The 17,390-nt window shown below is 33.3% G+C and overlaps 1 protein-coding gene and 1 pseudogene across 1 annotated transcript; one reads left to right on the top strand and one right to left on the bottom strand.

Annotated features, from left to right (window-relative positions):
* Positions 1-818: 818 nt before the first annotated feature.
* On the bottom strand, positions 819-8,468 carry LOC121391389 (annotated as a pseudogene).
* Positions 8,469-8,852: 384 nt separating this feature from the next.
* LOC121391388 (sarcoplasmic reticulum histidine-rich calcium-binding protein-like) lies at positions 8,853-16,397 on the top strand. Its single transcript, XM_041523041.1, has 9 exons — positions 8,853-8,869; positions 10,629-10,764; positions 11,298-11,434; positions 11,801-11,846; positions 12,682-12,787; positions 13,719-13,800; positions 15,046-15,175; positions 15,421-15,465; positions 15,804-16,397. Exons 1-9 carry the CDS (start codon positions 8,853-8,855, stop codon positions 16,395-16,397), a joined length of 1,293 nt encoding a protein of 430 aa, XP_041378975.1.
* The last annotated feature ends 993 nt before the right edge of the window (positions 16,398-17,390 follow it).

Below are 17,390 nucleotides of genomic sequence, written 5' to 3'. Positions count from 1 at the left end.
TTCCTCCCAAGCAAAGACCACTTCCAGCAAACAGTCCCAATGTTCCTGGTGTCCTTCCTCCTAAACGGACACCTTCCAGTGAATATAAGTGGCCCCAGTCTTCCTCCTAAACGGTCACCTTCTCCAGTGAATAATAGTGGCCCCAGTCTTCCTCCTAAACGGGACACCTTCTCCAGTAAATAATAGTGGCCCCAGTCTTCCTCCTAAAAAAAAGGACCCCTTCTCCAGCGGGATAATAAAGTTTAGTCATCTTGGCCTAACTCCTACAAGTAACAGTGATCCTAGTCCTTTACAGAGGGGAGGGGATTCTAGTTGTACATAGATCCAGTAGACGTCTACGACAGATTTGTATGGAATGTGAACACAGAAGAGGTTGATGACACTGGGTTGTGTGTAGTCCATGCAGATTGAAATAAAGATAAGTAGCCACTTTGCCATAAGCACTCAGCACTCCATATTATGTATATTAATGTGTGTAGTATTTATTTCAAAGAAATGATACAAAATCAGGTGGAGAGTATCAAAAATGGTATCATTTATAAACACAAACTAGACAAGAGTAGTTAATTCTAAGTATCATACCCTACTCTAATTAATACCCTACTCTATAAAGTGTATTATCATTAAAAAAAAACATAACATTATCCCAGTATAAGTTCATTTACTAATAATAAGAAAGGAAAAAAATCAAACTATACTAGAATATATGATACAAAAGACAATTAGCAACGTTTCAATAATATAAGCTAATTGTCAACAAAAAAGCAAAAATTGTTACTGAGCAGAGGCTCCTTCTTGTTTTTGCCTTTGCCGAGTCATCAGACCAAGCAAAAAACAGTCATCACCATTTTGGGATTTGGACCTCCACCAAATCTCAGAAGAGCATAAAACCGAGCACCAATCTTACGAGCCATGGAGATGGCATATTTAGCATTTGAAAGAAGATCCTAAAATAAAAAAAGTTGATATATTATCTTCTACTTAAAACAGAAAAGGAAGGGAAAGTTGAAAGTAGTAATAAATATAAAAATGATATGAGAGAACCAGAGAAAAGCAATAGCAATAAAATACATATGATGACAGAGGGGAATAAACAGAGATGAAAATAGAAACAAGAGAAATATGTAATTTGAAAGAGATAATAAAAATAGATATATATCCACTGACCTCATCTGATGATGGTGATGTAAGTACAATGTTCATAGTTGACCTTTCCAGGTGGAGAGCATCAATAAGATCAATAACAGGTAGACTAGTACCAATAGAAGGGTCTTGAAGTTAGCAATTCTACTGGATTTCTCAGCTTCCTCTAACCTATAAGTATAACATCAAAACAAAGTCATTACATGAAGTAACAAACAAAAAATGTACATCTTATATTGCCTAAGTTATGGGTTTAAATATATGTAAGTTACTTCTAACATTAGTCTACAGGCTGATGAGAGTACCATGAAAAAGCTTGAAAGGGTGTGGTATTTAGTGGGTGTGATATATAAAGTTACTAACAGTGGTGTTAGTCCACAAAATGATAGCATCTTCTTCAATAGGTTTGTCAGATCAGACAATTTCTGTAACATAGCCAATGTGTATGACCTCATTAACTGCCACACAATAGCTATAAAATAAAACAATAATATTAAATCACATAATGTATGTTGGTATAAGAGGAATGTGTGGAGGAGAGGTTCAACCAAAAATTATAGCTATTTTAACTACACATTGGCGAAATTTCTCATTTTTTAATAAGCAATGTATAATTTCCATAAAGTGTATTAACAAACCTGTCTACAAAAATAAACTATAATAAACATCAACAAATTAAGTCATAGAGTAACTCAATAATTTAGACAAATTCAAACCACAAATAAAAACCTGACATATTCAAACCACTTTTATCCAACACTTAGATCATCCAAACAAACTCTTCTATTATTAACCCTTTAGTAGAAAATTAAAGTGTGCTAAATTAACCTTAAATGAAATCATATCCACACATTTCTTGCTCCTACAAAAGAATTTGGTTAGAATTTAAGCTCAATACAAGTGGTTTGGTAGACCTGTTCCCTGAAAGAGTTCATTTTATGTATCAATATAGGAACTAACTCTACACAGTCAGTGCAATATTTGTACATTAGCAGGAAAAATTCATTTACTCACACATAAAACATTGATTAGTCCTTAAGTACTTAGATATGAGTGGGTTCTCTACAATACATTACTTAAAAGATAGCTTACCAATAGTGAGTTATCTTCCATCAAAAATGTCTTTGCCACCAATACCCACAACAGAAAAGCGCATCTGTTGAGCCAGCTCAACAGCATAGTTACAATTCTCCAATTTCTTCATATTTTTTCCACCCATTGCCTATATGGTGGTTTGTTAACTTCTCCCACTTGACAATACCAGGCTTCACTTTATCAAAAAGCTATATAAAAGAAAAGGAGAGTGTGGTAAAATGGGAACATACATTAATAGTATGTTACAGACAGTCAAAATATAATTTAAGTAGATATTTCATAGATACAATTAAAGTTACAAGTAATTTTGAGATTGCTTCCGTCTAATACATTTAATAAATACAAATTGTTACTTCTTCATGATCTCATTTTGGTTATTCCATATGAAGATGCCATAAAAGAGAGAGTATAATAAAGGTTACTTTTGATGGATTTGATAACACTTGTAAAGGTAGTGTGTGTTAAAAATAGTAGATATATATCAAGAAATTAGTGTCAGCAGTTCTTAAATAAGAGAGAACTCTGTTCTAGCTTAATCTAGCTAATCAATTTTTGTCTAAGCTATTAATTAAGACAATGAATTTGATTAAAATTCCTTATAGAGGTCATGCAAGCTTACAAATAACATTACCTGTAAGAGTAGCTTGTCCATCCTTAAGGTCTGATAGAGATTGTTAACAAAAGGGTGTCACACCCAAACTGTTCATCCAATTCCTAAATGCTGTTAAACAAACAAGTTAGAATTAAAATAAAAGAATGAAGGGTTCACTTACTTTATCCTCTCTAGTTCTCCAAAATCTCCTAGATCAAAATATGGCAGTCCTCCTCAACAGGCTTCAGAGCAGGATAGGTATTGAATAGATTAGCCACAAAAGCTAGGTTCAATTCGTTGGTTACCCTTGACAACATCCTATAAAAAAAACAAACAATTATTATAACTTAATGCAAACAAAATATCCATTAAATTAGTTAAATTAATATCAAGTGTTATCTGTACCTTTGGACGAACAAAACTTTCTACAGCCAATTTTGTCGGCCTCTTTTAACATCAGAGTAGCTCGCTTCTCAGGGTCTTTCTCCTAAAGAGAGAGAATGACATAACATTACAATTGGTACTTTTAAGTACAGCATTTGATGTCTATCTTTGTAATATACCCTGTAATGGAGAAAGACCAAATCCAGCATCCTCAGGTGCAATTTGATCCAACAAAATTGTGTAACACCTGAATCCTAATAAGAAAAATGTACAAGACACAAATTATAAACCACTAAACATTATAACTATTGTAAACTGAAATAAAAGGAAAAGATATAAGCATCAGTTTTTACACAAGAGTATCAAATAAAATTGTAATTTACAAATACATGTACCTTACTAATGAAATTATTAAAACACTTTTGACACAAATGTTTGAAACTTTCAAAAAAAAATATTCTCTAGAAAACATTGCAATTACTTCTGTAGTCAATTAATTAGATCAAATTGATGACATGCTAAATTGATCATCTTGCCATTGTAAGACAGTGATCTATCAATAACATTTGTGACACTGATTATCAAATTACCATGATGTCTTTAGTGAAGTTATTGACTTCGTCGACTTGAACCAGCTCTTCTAAGTGGTAGTTAAACCATCGTAGTAAAATTTCTCTGGAGAGAGAGCCAACAAATCTTTCAGGTCCTCACCATCTTTAAAAGACGTGCAAGACCAGGACAATTCTGTAGAGATATATTGGCAAAAAAGACCAATCTGCAGAGAGACAGAGAGACAGAGAAAGAGACAGAGAGACAAGACAGACAGAGAGAGATAGAGAGAGACAGAGAGAGACAGAGAGTACATACCCTACACAATGTTATACAGTACAGACACATTAGGTACCAGCTACATTTTGTACTCCACTTATAATTACTGACCATATTATTTGAAATACTATCAGGGTATATAGATATGAGACAGCTGTCACTATATTTGTGGGTTTAAAACTATGTACCAAGAAGTAACAAACAATTAAAATATATACTAGGTCATAATGGGATAACATCATATACAATAACAATCTTTGTTTGGGTCATTAAAGGTAACAAATTTCAATCTGTCAGTATAAAAGTGCAAAAAAATATCAAACTAATAAGATCATGGATGATTGAAAATCTGTCATAGATGGCTTGAGAGAAAAATCTTTTAAAGCTAGTGAGGAAAAACCAATTAATAGCATTTAGTAGCACCATCTATGTGCCATGATAAATAAAAAGACAATCTTCTAATGAATGGTATAAGTTCTACATCAGTAATAAAAATCACACACTGTTTATAAATTACATGATATAAACATGTACTCCATTAGGGAATACAATGTCATAAATATATACACAGAGAGACTGTTTATACTATGCAAACAATATAAACAGTTCTAGTTGAAGCATGTTGTTTATATAACTAGAAATAGCAGAATGTATTGTTTACTTTACATATTACATTTGTGATTATAAACACAAATGTATAGTAACAAGTACTAGATACTAGATAATCCACAAAACCTTTAACAGAAGAAAAAATCTCTACATTATTTGGAGACAAGGCACCATCAGTTTTTTTTGCTGGTTTGTGTACCACAAACACACACACACACACACACACACACACACACAACACACACACACCACAACACACACACACACACACACACACACACCACACACACACACACACAACACCCACACACTACAATGACACACACACAACACACGTAACCTGTGGATTCTAACACAAACCTTTATAATCTGCCACAATAGACCCAACACTAAATGAGGTCGTCCTTCATAAGATCCTGGGGACCAATATTAACCACACTGCAACCAATAGAAGAAGCTGAATTAATGGCCAACGTTTGGTTTTCATGCATTGTGAAGGTATTCAGTCTTTCCTTTGTTGATAGCTCTCTCATCCACAGTTAAGGAACAGAGGAGTTGATCAGTTACTATAAGAACGAACAAACACTAAATTTCAAGATACATATGCCTACCCATGTACACATTAAATGTTATAACAATCTAACAAATATGTCATATAATACAACTCCTCAGTAAATTACCTGATCAATGTAAGCAGTTTCCTAGTTCGTTTGATAAAGCCTGAGGTTCCTGAATGTCTTTTACTCCATGTAAAGAGCAAGTACGATATTACTAGTTACAGTATAATAACTATATGCTACTATCTCTGAATAAACTATCACTAGTATATATGGGGTTAATGCTGTTAGTACAATGTGTTTGAATATGAGTAAGGTAATACTCCTATGTGACAAGGTACTGTGTGAAGTTATTATAAATTAGGTTTATGATACACCAATAAATATAAGTGGAACTATAAAGGCAACACTAATAAATGTAAGTGAAAGTATACTTGATTAGGACAGCACCAATAATGTAAGTGGAACTTAGGGCAAACATTACATGTACAAAAGTTAGTGCTGGTATATTAGTGATTCCTATTAAAGGATCACAACAACTAACCATAGAATCAGGCCATCTTTAACAGCTTCAAACAAGGCACCACCATCCTCAGATATAGGCAATAGAGATTTCAGGTCTTGATCATTTTCTAGCTGGAAATTTATCCAGTCAACAAAAGCAAGTTTCTCTTCTTCAGCAAAACTATGAGTGTTCCTAAAAATACAAAAAGAGCACATACCATCTCCCAGATCTTCAAAGCTGAAAAATTACAATCTACTACAAACATCATGAATCCACTGTTACATGTACAACATGTACATGTACAAATATGTTACATGCAAAGAGTACCTTCAGCTGATGCTTCTGATAATCCGCCCACTGTTACAAGTTTTTTGGCCTTGTCACTGTCTTCTGGAGACATAAGTTTTCTTCTCAGATTTCACTTTAGAGTACATCTAAGTAAAAAAGATCATTCATAGATGAACAACATCTACTAACAGACTATACTAACTAGAGAATAATTCAATGTACTAACACAATATGATAACCATCATTTAATATATATGTATATACAAATAGTGATGGAACAAAGAAATCAAAGATATAGTGTTACTACAGTACATTAATTATTAACTATTTATCCTATAGAACTTATGAATACATATTACAGGTTGCCTACATATGGCTGTGTCGTGGCTTTTATTTGTTTTTGACCAAATAAGGGAAAAATGGATGAGAACCCTTATGACATATTAACTTATTTACATACAATAATGAAGTTGTGGTCAAAACTAACCAAATGACTATATTGATGAGTGTCAACATACTCAGAACTCATTACCTTCCAAGGATTGTATTTTATAGGTACATGTATAAATAGAATAAATATTATAGTAGATTTCACAACTCAATAGTAATAAGAATTTGTAGAAAAAAACACTCCCAGTTAAGATTGCATATACATTAATTATAAGTTGTAGCAAGTTGTCTAAGATAAACTATCTAAGTAAATTACAACTAATAAAAGAAGACTAGATAACATAGTCCACACATGTCTACACAGAGATAGAATCTTCTCTGATAAGAGCTAACATTGAAGTTGACAAACCCTTTAATTATAACAATTATAACAATTATAACAACAAATTGATTGCTATTGTCTTAAAAATAAATCACAGTCATGTGGTCAGACACCTGTGCTTATACATACCCAAATGTTTGTGGTGAAAGCAAGGAAATTGAAACAGCTGGTGATTATAACAAAGATTACCGTTGATTATCAATATATCACAATATTTAATAAATACACAAAATGTTTGTACAATGTAATTAATTATAGAATTATCATATACAGTCCAAAATAATAACAACGTATCAGTACTATTAATAGTAATTCATAAACTAACTGATCATGAAACTATCCTAAAAAGGAGAAGCTTTCTTATAAACAGTTTGTCTTATCTCCATATTTACACAGTATATTTGTATATGATCAAACTATATCTCATGTATGGAGACATTTACTGAATTTATTATAAACTATCATCAAAACACTGAAATAAATTAAGTACAAGATTAATTAGTGTCTTTCTTATATTAATGTGTATAACTAACAGTAAGGATATGTGTGGATCAACACAAAACAAATACACAAAATTCTCTGTTATTTTAAGACTTCATGACAACAATGAAAGCAATAAAGTAAGAGCCAATCATTACAAGATCACAGTACAAAGTGATAAACACCACAGTGGGTATTGTACTAAATATTAGCAAATTATATAATTCCTATACTATTTATAGTTCTAAGTTCTAACAATAGAGAATAGTGCTGTGTATCCAGACCTTCAAATCTTATAACTATTGTCAGAATACACAATAACTATAATCTCTGTTAAGTATCTACTACGTGTTAACATCAACAGGGACAGAGCTAACTTGTTATTGACCATATTAGGTGAAAAGTAGTGTCACAAGGAAGTCTACCATTAAGGCAATGTTTTTAAAATGGGAGGATATAATAGTTTAGATGCACAAAGGTGTCTACAATCAACTAGGTAGTTATTACTACAAGTCACTAACAACCCAAAAAACAGGATTATGCTGAAAGTGTGGCATGTTGAATGACAACATATGATAATATACTTAAGATTTTATACTATATGGACACAGCAGATTATGACATCACATTTGATTATGTAGTTACAAATATACAAGATAACATTGCAATGTATACATTAAAAAAGACTAGGCAGTGCCAAGATCAATCAGGATAAGGGACACTTCCAATTAACTGTAGCATAAACTAAATTGCACATAGGATACTATGTAGTAAATAAATTTTTTACAACAAGATGATTTATCCCATTGAAAGTATATAACATAATATCAATGCCTAAATATATTCATATTTACCTCAATAAATTCATCAAATTCAATAGTCCCATTTTTCATCCATATCCAACCTCTCGAATCATGTCACGAATCTTGTAGCCAGGAACACTCTCTCCAAGTGCCTTCAAAACATCGGCAATTTCGGCGCATGTGATGTGACCATTTCTATCAGCATCAAACTAGAACAGAGAGTAAAATTTGATTAAAACATGCAAGTATAAAAACGTGACAATAATTTTGTTAACTGCATCGTAAATAATAACTCAACATAATAGACAGTGTGTGTGTATCAATGTTATAAAAATGGAAATATTTTATAAAATAAAATTACATGGTCAAACTGGAGACGAATCTCTCTCTGCTCAGGCGTCAAAGATGCCATCTTTCAATCGGAACAGCACAAAGTTGAGCTGAGAATTCGTCGCAGTTCTGCAAAAAAACACCAAATTTCACTGTACAGAGATCGAGCCCTGTAATGTGCTTTCTTGGTCTCACTCCGGTAGTCAGCCAGCCAGGATCTTCGGTGGGCTGGAACAAAAGAGCATGTCGCGCATGCTCAAATTTGCAGAAAAGGGCGTGTCTCAAACTTTGCTTTTCGACTTCTTTGCAAAAGACTTGTAGTTTTCCCTACACTGTTATGCCAAAATTTAAAAAGAAAGAGTAAGTAATTTAATAAACTACAATAAATTTGCTATTGTATTATTTTACTTCGCTATTTTCTCCAGTAAAACAAATCCCTTAGCTCGTTCAAATCCTGATTTCCAGGATGGACAAGAGAGCCAGGTAATTGACTAATTTCTAACGATTGATTAACTCATTACATTTTATTTATATGTGATTTTGTTTAACTACGAATTATCAAAGAGGTGAGTTCAAAACTACAACGAATGCTTGAAAAAAATACTGCATTAATTTGTAGTATAGCATTTGATGCAAAAAATGTTCACTCTCTCTTTCTTTTCTTTGTATTCACTCTAATATTTCTAGTAGTTTAATTTAATTATCATTGTTTTAGGGTCTTCATGATTTACATGAATTCAGTGACACAGATCTCGTAGGTGGCCTACCAGATCGTCCATTACCACACAGTTTAGAGGAGGTATATAGTAACTCATACTATTATAAAGAATCTTTGCCAAAGCTTACACAATTAATTTTATACAGGTACATGATAGCCCTCCTGGAAAAGTTAAGAAGAGGAAGAAAAAGAAAGATAGTATGTGACATCTTGGCATGTGTGTTACATATGCAGTTACAAAAAAAACTATTATCTTGTAGGAAAACCATCTAGAGAATACAGAGATGATCCCTCTACTGTACAATTAGGAGTGCATCGACAACACAGTTTAAGGGAAATGTTCCCTTCTGTAACTAGGAACTTCCCAGTTGAGGTAAAATATATATAGAAAGAGATACATCTAGCTTGCATATCTTTGCTATCTTATCTTAGAACAACTTCTTGGTGCATTATTTTATTTATATTTCTATTCTATAGCATCTCGCAACAATAACTGTTAGCAAGTATAAATTATCATTCTGGAGAGTGGCTCAAAAAAAATTGTCAAAATTGCAGTCAGATGGCTATATCATGAACCAACCTGTCTTCTTGGTTCTAACTGACACTGATATCGTCATCAAAGATATACATACTACTGTGAGTAATAATTACTGGACAAAGTCATAATTTAGTATGATCTGTATTTTAGCGCCAACTTCAAGTATTTCCTCTAGCAAATGTCATGTCAATCAATCATCTACATCATGCTGAGACATTCCAGAATGTTCTGTGTCTTTGCACTCAAAATCCAACTGGTGCTGGGGAAACCTCAAATGCACTTCTTTAAATGTGGAAGAACCACCTGTAAGTTGAATGTGCATTTTTTTTGACTTGGCAAAAAATTAAAATGGGAGATTTCTAAAATTCCTAATTTTCCAACAAATTTACAAGATTGTTAAACTTTTAAGCTACTTTTGTTCACTATCAAATTCTATATTAACAATAGGCTCCTGCAATTGGTGAACTGATTTCTGATGCTGTCAGTCGATGTAAAAACCCAAATCAACATAAAGTAAGCCTATCATATACTATTATGGTAATTCAATTGTGTTTATTTTAAACACCCAGAACTCAAGAGCACAAGATTTCAACAGTTCTCCACCTCAAGCCATGACAAGGGAAATGATTGATGATGAAAACTGGGTTCTTGGTACACAAGGCACACCCACTTCAACCAATCCAACCACATCCTAATGCCTTTATTAAAAAAACCCATCTAATATGCCTGCACACAATAGTGGCTCAACACCCACTTATCAGAGCCCTGGTTCCCATTTATCATCAAGCACAGATCAGTTAGCTCGAAGAGAAATACCAGTAGTCCAGCTATGTCAGAAATAGCTCAAATGAGACCTTCATCAGCAGGAAATAACTCTGGTTAGTAGATTATAATTATTATGGTACTCATTGCACTGCATTACCCATATTATATGACCACCTGACAATTAGCTTGATGTATTTATGCTATTATACTTCCTTTTTTAGTCACAAATACTGCTCCACAGACCCCCTTTGGTTCAGTCAATACATCATCCACGAATGCAATATTATCAACAAGATTTCCATTATAGTGTATCTGGAGGAAATGATGCAGACACACCAAGGACAGCTCGTCGTAGAGGTGAAAATTTGTGACTAGGACCACTAACCAGTACACAGAAGAAGTGCTTTCTCATTCAAGAACAAATGGCAGTTCCAGTGATATACATAAAACAATGAAAGCTGCAAAGATCAACGTGATGTGGGTCAGTTCAGCATCAATGCATGACACAATATACTTTCCATTAAAATAGTAATTACCATTACTTACTTGGCAATAAATACTGCACTATTGGAACATAAAGTGCAAACTATATATATAAACACACATTTAAAAAAAAGATACAACACTTATCACATTGGTCATTCCTTAATCCTTCGTGAACATTATTGACCTTGCTGTTTACTCTATGTCAAATAAATTCATTGATGTAATCTAAACTATCTTCTGAGGATTTAGGCACAATGAATAATGTTGTTATTGTTTAGTAAAGGACACACACACACACAGCTACATGCCATGAAATTGAAAATATATGTATGATCAACAACAACCAGAATAGTATAGCCACATCTCATGCAAAGAACAGTTAATATATTTAAATTGTTCTATAGGACATTCTAAACCATGTCATTGATGATCTGGAAGGTTTCATGAGGGTACTATATGAAATGGCAGCAGCCAGAAAGGAATTAGATAAAAGGACGAAGAAATCAGCTCGCAAGAAACAGAATGATCGTAAGCAGTTTAGGTATATTTTAAAGATTGCTACTACTATTTTCGTTAGCCAATTATTGTTGCTCTAAACAAAAAAGCTCAGGAACCCACATGAAGCAGAGTTTGTTATCATTTATCAGAAATGTAAGTATGGTATCAATTTAATTGCTAAACTGGGAACATCATCTCAAAACCACCCATCATCGACAAACTTTTAGAAGGGCTTTCACTTATATACGTGAATTCACTCGTAGAAATAAAGGGTCCGTGCATGCTACATATCATGGAAATTGGGTATACTTATTTAAACCTCTACAGATATCATGTTGCTTCATCAGTACAAGTTCCTTTACTTGACAGGAGGGCAATTGAACTTTTATACTTAGATCGTTATCTCCAGAGATCAGGCTCTTGGGGAGAAATGGGTGCAAATGGAAAATACCAAGGTATAATAAGGAAACAAAATTATTAGTACTTTTGTCATCTAACATTACTCTTTAGTGAGCAATGGCCAGCAAGTAATCCACTTCCAAACTATGAAATTATCTCTTTGCTGATGGATGTGTCCCTCCAGTCTTCATAACATCAGTGATCGACCATCCAATTTTCCTACTCTAGACACTCTACCTCGTGATAGAAGACAACTTGATTACTCAGATGCATATGATGGTAGCAATGAAGAAAATACATCAAATTTGCGAGTCAATCCTATGGTTGAAGCGCGTTGCTAACACAGCATCAATGGTACATTCACAATTTGTACCTCCTAAATTAGCAACCACATGGGAAGCTCGCACCCTACAGTAAGCTTACTGGTTACCATAAAGAATTGTCATTACTGATGCAAATTACAGACATAGTCTAAATATGTTTCTCTTAATTTTTATCAGTTCAAAGTTCACAACTGATTATTAATTATATATTTTTTTATATTATAGTCTCCTCCTCCATTTGCTCAACCATTACATTCATCAACACACAGTCTGGCATCAACTGGTTCTGGCAAATCGAAAATTTGCCAAAGTGCTCTATAACTATGAGAAAACCTCAATTGATTGAACCTGTCAGTGAAAAGGAGTGAAAAAATTGAAATTCTAGATGATAGCTCTAGTCGATGGTATGTGAAAAATAGAATGGGAGAAACAAGGTTATGTACCTGCAAGCTATATTGAACCATTGACACCCATTTCAAATGGTAAGGCTGGAAAAGTCATCATGTATTGTACGTGTGCTTTAAAAGATTAGTGACATTTAGTTGAATTTATTCCTTGTATTGTACAGATCAACATTCATTCATCTCAACCTGCTATGAATAGAGCACAATCACCATCAAGTATACCTCAATTCTACTTCAGCTGGTTTTCCACGAGAAGCATGGGACAGAGAGGTAAATACTTTCTCTATAGCAAAACAATATAGATACAGACATTGTATATAAAATGTTCCAACATGTGTAATTGTCTCTGCATATAGCTTAAATGATTTTCAATTAAATAGACATTTCCTCAATGATTCTCCTCCAAATCCTAATCTACCTCAACCTTGTCAGCGTCTTGAGACTGTAATGGAAGTTTCAGAGTCACAACATCTACCCTTGGTAGACAACCACCCTCTCCACCATATCATTACCACCGGCATCTTCTGTGAGTATTGATATCTTTAGTAAAATAAACACTCGTAACTTCATGTCATATATAATGTCAATAGATACCAGATTAATGAAAGTACGATGAGAGTATTGCTCTTACTTCTATTTGTTTGGTAATTAGCCTTAATTAGTAGGGTAGTAGTGAGAAAGACTTATTTTTGTCTGAACAATCAATATTAAAGAAAACCAAGTAAATATACAACAGAACAACCATTCAAATATTTAGTTCTTAGCAACAACCATTCAAATATTTAGTCATTACCAACAACCCATTCAAATATTTAGTTCTTACCAATAACCATTCAAATATTTAGTTCATACCAAATATCAACCATTCAAATAATTTAGTTCTTCACCAACAACCATTCAAATATTTAGTCCTGTACCACAAAACCATTATATTTCATCAATGATATCACTTCCTATATATAGTTTTTCAATGAAGCATGACTTAATGACTTATCATGTTATGACACTCTAAACTATAGTTCTACTTACAATATATATTTCATATACTAACTCTATTATTATCAAATAACCATATGTCCTTTGTTACACAGTCTCTGCCTCTACCAACTCCACCTCCTGATTCTCCCCCTCCACCACAAGGTACTCATAGTTTTCACATCAAAAGCATAGAGTCATTGTTAAAATGTTTTTTTGGTCGTAGCTCCTCCTGCACCTCCTCCACCTCCACCACCACCTGGAGGAGCACCTCCTCCTCCGCCACCTCCACCCACCTCCACCAGGAGGTAACACTTGCTATAAAATTAAAAATGAGTTCCAATATTATTTTAATTGTTATAGGTGTTCCAGCACCATCTTCACAAAAACCAGTGTCGTTTAGAGAAATGATAGCAAAACAAAAACAAGATGTTGAAGACAAAGGTAAGTTGATGTGATACATGATTGTATCACTAACTCTATATAATACATGATTGTATCACTAACTCTATATAATACATGATTGTATCACTAACATTGTATCACTAACAACTCTATATAATACATGATTGTATCACTAACAGCTCTATATAATACATGATTGTATCACTAACAACTCTAATATAATACATGATTGTATCACTAACAACTCTATATAATACATGATTGTATCACTAACAGCTCTATATAATACATGATTGTATCACTAACTCTATATAATACATGATTGTATCACTACTAACTATATGTGTAATACAAGAGCAGGTCTTTAGCTTGTACAGTGACTGTTTATATTATATTAGTAATGTCTATTGCATAAACTTCATATCATAATATCATGTCTCTACTACAGACAATATAAAGTGTTAATTACAAATTAAATGAATTGTACTCTATAATAGCATAAAAATTTATTACTTTTTTAGTTGCCAAAAAAACAAATATTAGTCAATCTTCTAAAATTGATGAACCAGTGGATATTGTGACAGCTTTTAAACAAAGAAAACCACTTCGCAAAACATCTACTACTGTGTCAGTACAAAGTAAGATCATCATATTACAACTGTATTAAATTTGTAACGAGGAAACCCCTTTTAATTAAAGCCAATTAACTCGATGTGCATGTACTTACATGAGAGGTATTCAAACATTTACAAATTAAACAGCTGTATAATTTTGTTAAATTTATGCTATTAAATTATTAGTCATATTGAATTACTTTATAGTACAAAAAGACAAAGATGCTGCTAATGTACCTGACACTGAATTACAAAAGATACTATCTAATAGACAAAATACAATGCAAAAAGGTTAAAAAAGAAACTGACTCTATTCATTACATCACTAAATGTCATTAGGTGATTCAACTGCAGACTATTTTCTTCTCTCTTGGTATGCTGATCAGGATGAAATCGACAGATGGTTATATCATCATGGCTATGACAGGTAAAGTAATGGCATCTATCTATACATTATTTCTGAGGATAGTGATACTGAAAATCTTAGAATATAAATTCTACAAGTGTACTAATGGTTTTTTTTTTCTTTTTTAGTCTGGTTGGGATATTGTCTGCCGATAGTGGAAAGGCTTTATATAAAATGGACCGAGATGACTTGAGAGACATTTGTGGAACAAAAGAAAGTGTGCGTCTCTTCAGTCACTTACAGAAAGACAGAGCAAAGGTATAACATTGACATAAGCAAATGTAGACTGACTCTAAATATGGACTAAAGTCACAAAGTGTACCTAATAATTAATTAGGCCTTGACATCAACCATATTTTTGAAATAACATTACTACATTTTAATATCCAACAATTATCAGTCTACATATGGTGTTTCATTAATTTTTTCATTCTCTTTATTTTTTTAATCTTTTTTAAAAAGTTGTCATGTATTTGTTGAATTATAAATGAATATCTTTATAGGCTGCTAAAGAAGCTGGATCTTCAGATAATCAAAGTGAACTACAAGTGAGTTTGTTACTTTGATTTATTTCTATGATTGTTTCATACCTTGTTTGTTGGTGATTTTGGTAACAGTGGCATGTCACATTATATCTTAATAGTATATTACCTTGATAAGTTTATACTCTAAGCATATTCAATGAGGTTTACTTTATATAGAAAAGATTGGGACAAAGGAAAGCTAAGACAGATGCTGTGTTAAAAGCAGCTGACAGATTTAAATCTGCTGGGAAAAAGAGTAAAAGATAAGGAAGAAAACAATGTGAGTGAGATCCAATGGGTGGGTATTAAAGTTATATGTGATTACTGTGTGTGAACAAAATGTGACTACTTTGTTTTTATAGGACCTTAATGATATGCCACAATGGAAAAGAGAGTTGATTAAAAAGCAGAGACGAAGGAGGGATGACAGTGATGAGTCTCCACCAGAAAGACGAAGAGGCCAAAGAAAGGACAACAACAAAACACGAGATTATGATTCAGACGATGATCACAAAGACAAGAGAAAATCAAAACATAAAGGACACAGACATCATAGTGACACTGAGGAAGAAGAAGAAGAGGAAAACAGTCAAACTAAAAGACGACATCGAAAAGGAAAAAGAAAAGGAAAAGAAAAGAAAGATCAAGAAGAAAGTAAAGGAAAATCAAAAAATCGGAAAAGTTTTGACAAAGGCAAACATAAAAGTAGCCGGTCTAAGGTTCAAGATGAAACTCTTGAAAAGAAAGGAAAGAGTAAAAGCAGAGACAATAAAGGACGAAAGAAAGGTCCTACAAATATTGACGACTATGATGAGTCAAATTCTAGCAACTCTGATAGCTATTCTGATTCTGATCCAAGTAGATCTGAGTCTGAGTCTGAGTCCTCCAATGAAGAACCAAAAAGGAAATGTCGAGCTCTGAGGCAGCACTTATTCCTGGAGCATCATGGGCATTAGGGGAAGGAGACGACTTAGAGAATTTGGATGAGCGTATTCGTGTACAACAGCTAGACATACAACGAGAGCTTACAAACCTTTCTCGCTTACAACGTGAATTAGGTATGAAAACATTGCCTTCTTTACAGCAGAAAGTGTTGCAGGCTGATTTAAGCAAACTTCAGGCAATACAGTCTCGCCTCAAAGCAGCACCAGGCAATCGAGAATTTCAAATGCAACTAGTAGGACAACAAATGCTGTTATCTGAACATCTTCTAGAAATACAAGAATCTTTGAGCCATGGGTTGCCAGATGTAGAAAGTCAACTTGAACATGTAACACAACGGATGCCTCATAGTATATCAAGTGGCAGCATTAATCAAGATACAAGAAAAATATCTAGTAGTACAATGCCTCAGCTTCAGCCTCAATACCAACCTCCTCCTCATTATCAGCCTCAAACCTCAGTACCCATCCCAAATGCAACCTTCCTACCCAGCTCAACCTATGTATGACCCACTTACCTCCAGTGCTGGGGTTCAAATGTTAATGCAACAACAGCTTCTAGCAGGACAGATGAGGCAGCAAATAAACCAATGATTTACTAGCTGAACAGCAACGCCAGCAACTACTGATGGCTGAACGGCGACGTCAGCAGATGATGGCTAATGCTGCTTTAGGAAACTTTGGTGCTAATATGTATAGTCCACTTACTCCATCTTTACCATTTATTTGATAAAAAAACTCATGCTTACATTTTTGTTACACATTACTGTTGAATATAATAGTTCATTTGTAGAAGTGTTATGACTATATACTACTAAACAAACTTAATACAGTTGTTTACTGATATAAAATGTCAAATTGTCTTATGATTGTTTTGTTTAAAATAATTTTAATCAGTGCAAAAGTATACACAGAAAATATAGATCAGTTACTCTTGGCAAGAGAAAATACAGCACATAAGCTATATTTTATATATATATATATATAATATTAAGGGATTTCTGTTAC

This window comes from Gigantopelta aegis, unplaced genomic scaffold (assembly GCF_016097555.1).
Source record: "Gigantopelta aegis isolate Gae_Host unplaced genomic scaffold, Gae_host_genome ctg2272_pilon_pilon, whole genome shotgun sequence".
Taxonomy (NCBI): Eukaryota; Metazoa; Mollusca; class Gastropoda; order Neomphalida; family Peltospiridae; genus Gigantopelta; species Gigantopelta aegis.
Note: the sequence above shows the minus strand (reverse complement) of the source record. Positions and strands in the feature narration are given on the sequence as shown.

What these genes read in the sequence shown, in the direction of transcription:
- LOC121391388 (XM_041523041.1), top strand. An exon ending in AAGGACAGCTCGTCGTAGAG is followed by an intron (nt 10,765 to 11,297) that starts GTGAAAATTTGT and finishes ATTGTTCTATAG; the next exon opens with GACATTCTAAACCATGTCAT. An exon ending in ATAATCAAAGTGAACTACAA is followed by an intron (nt 15,466 to 15,803) that starts GTGAGTTTGTTA and finishes TTGTTTTTATAG; the next exon opens with GACCTTAATGATATGCCACA.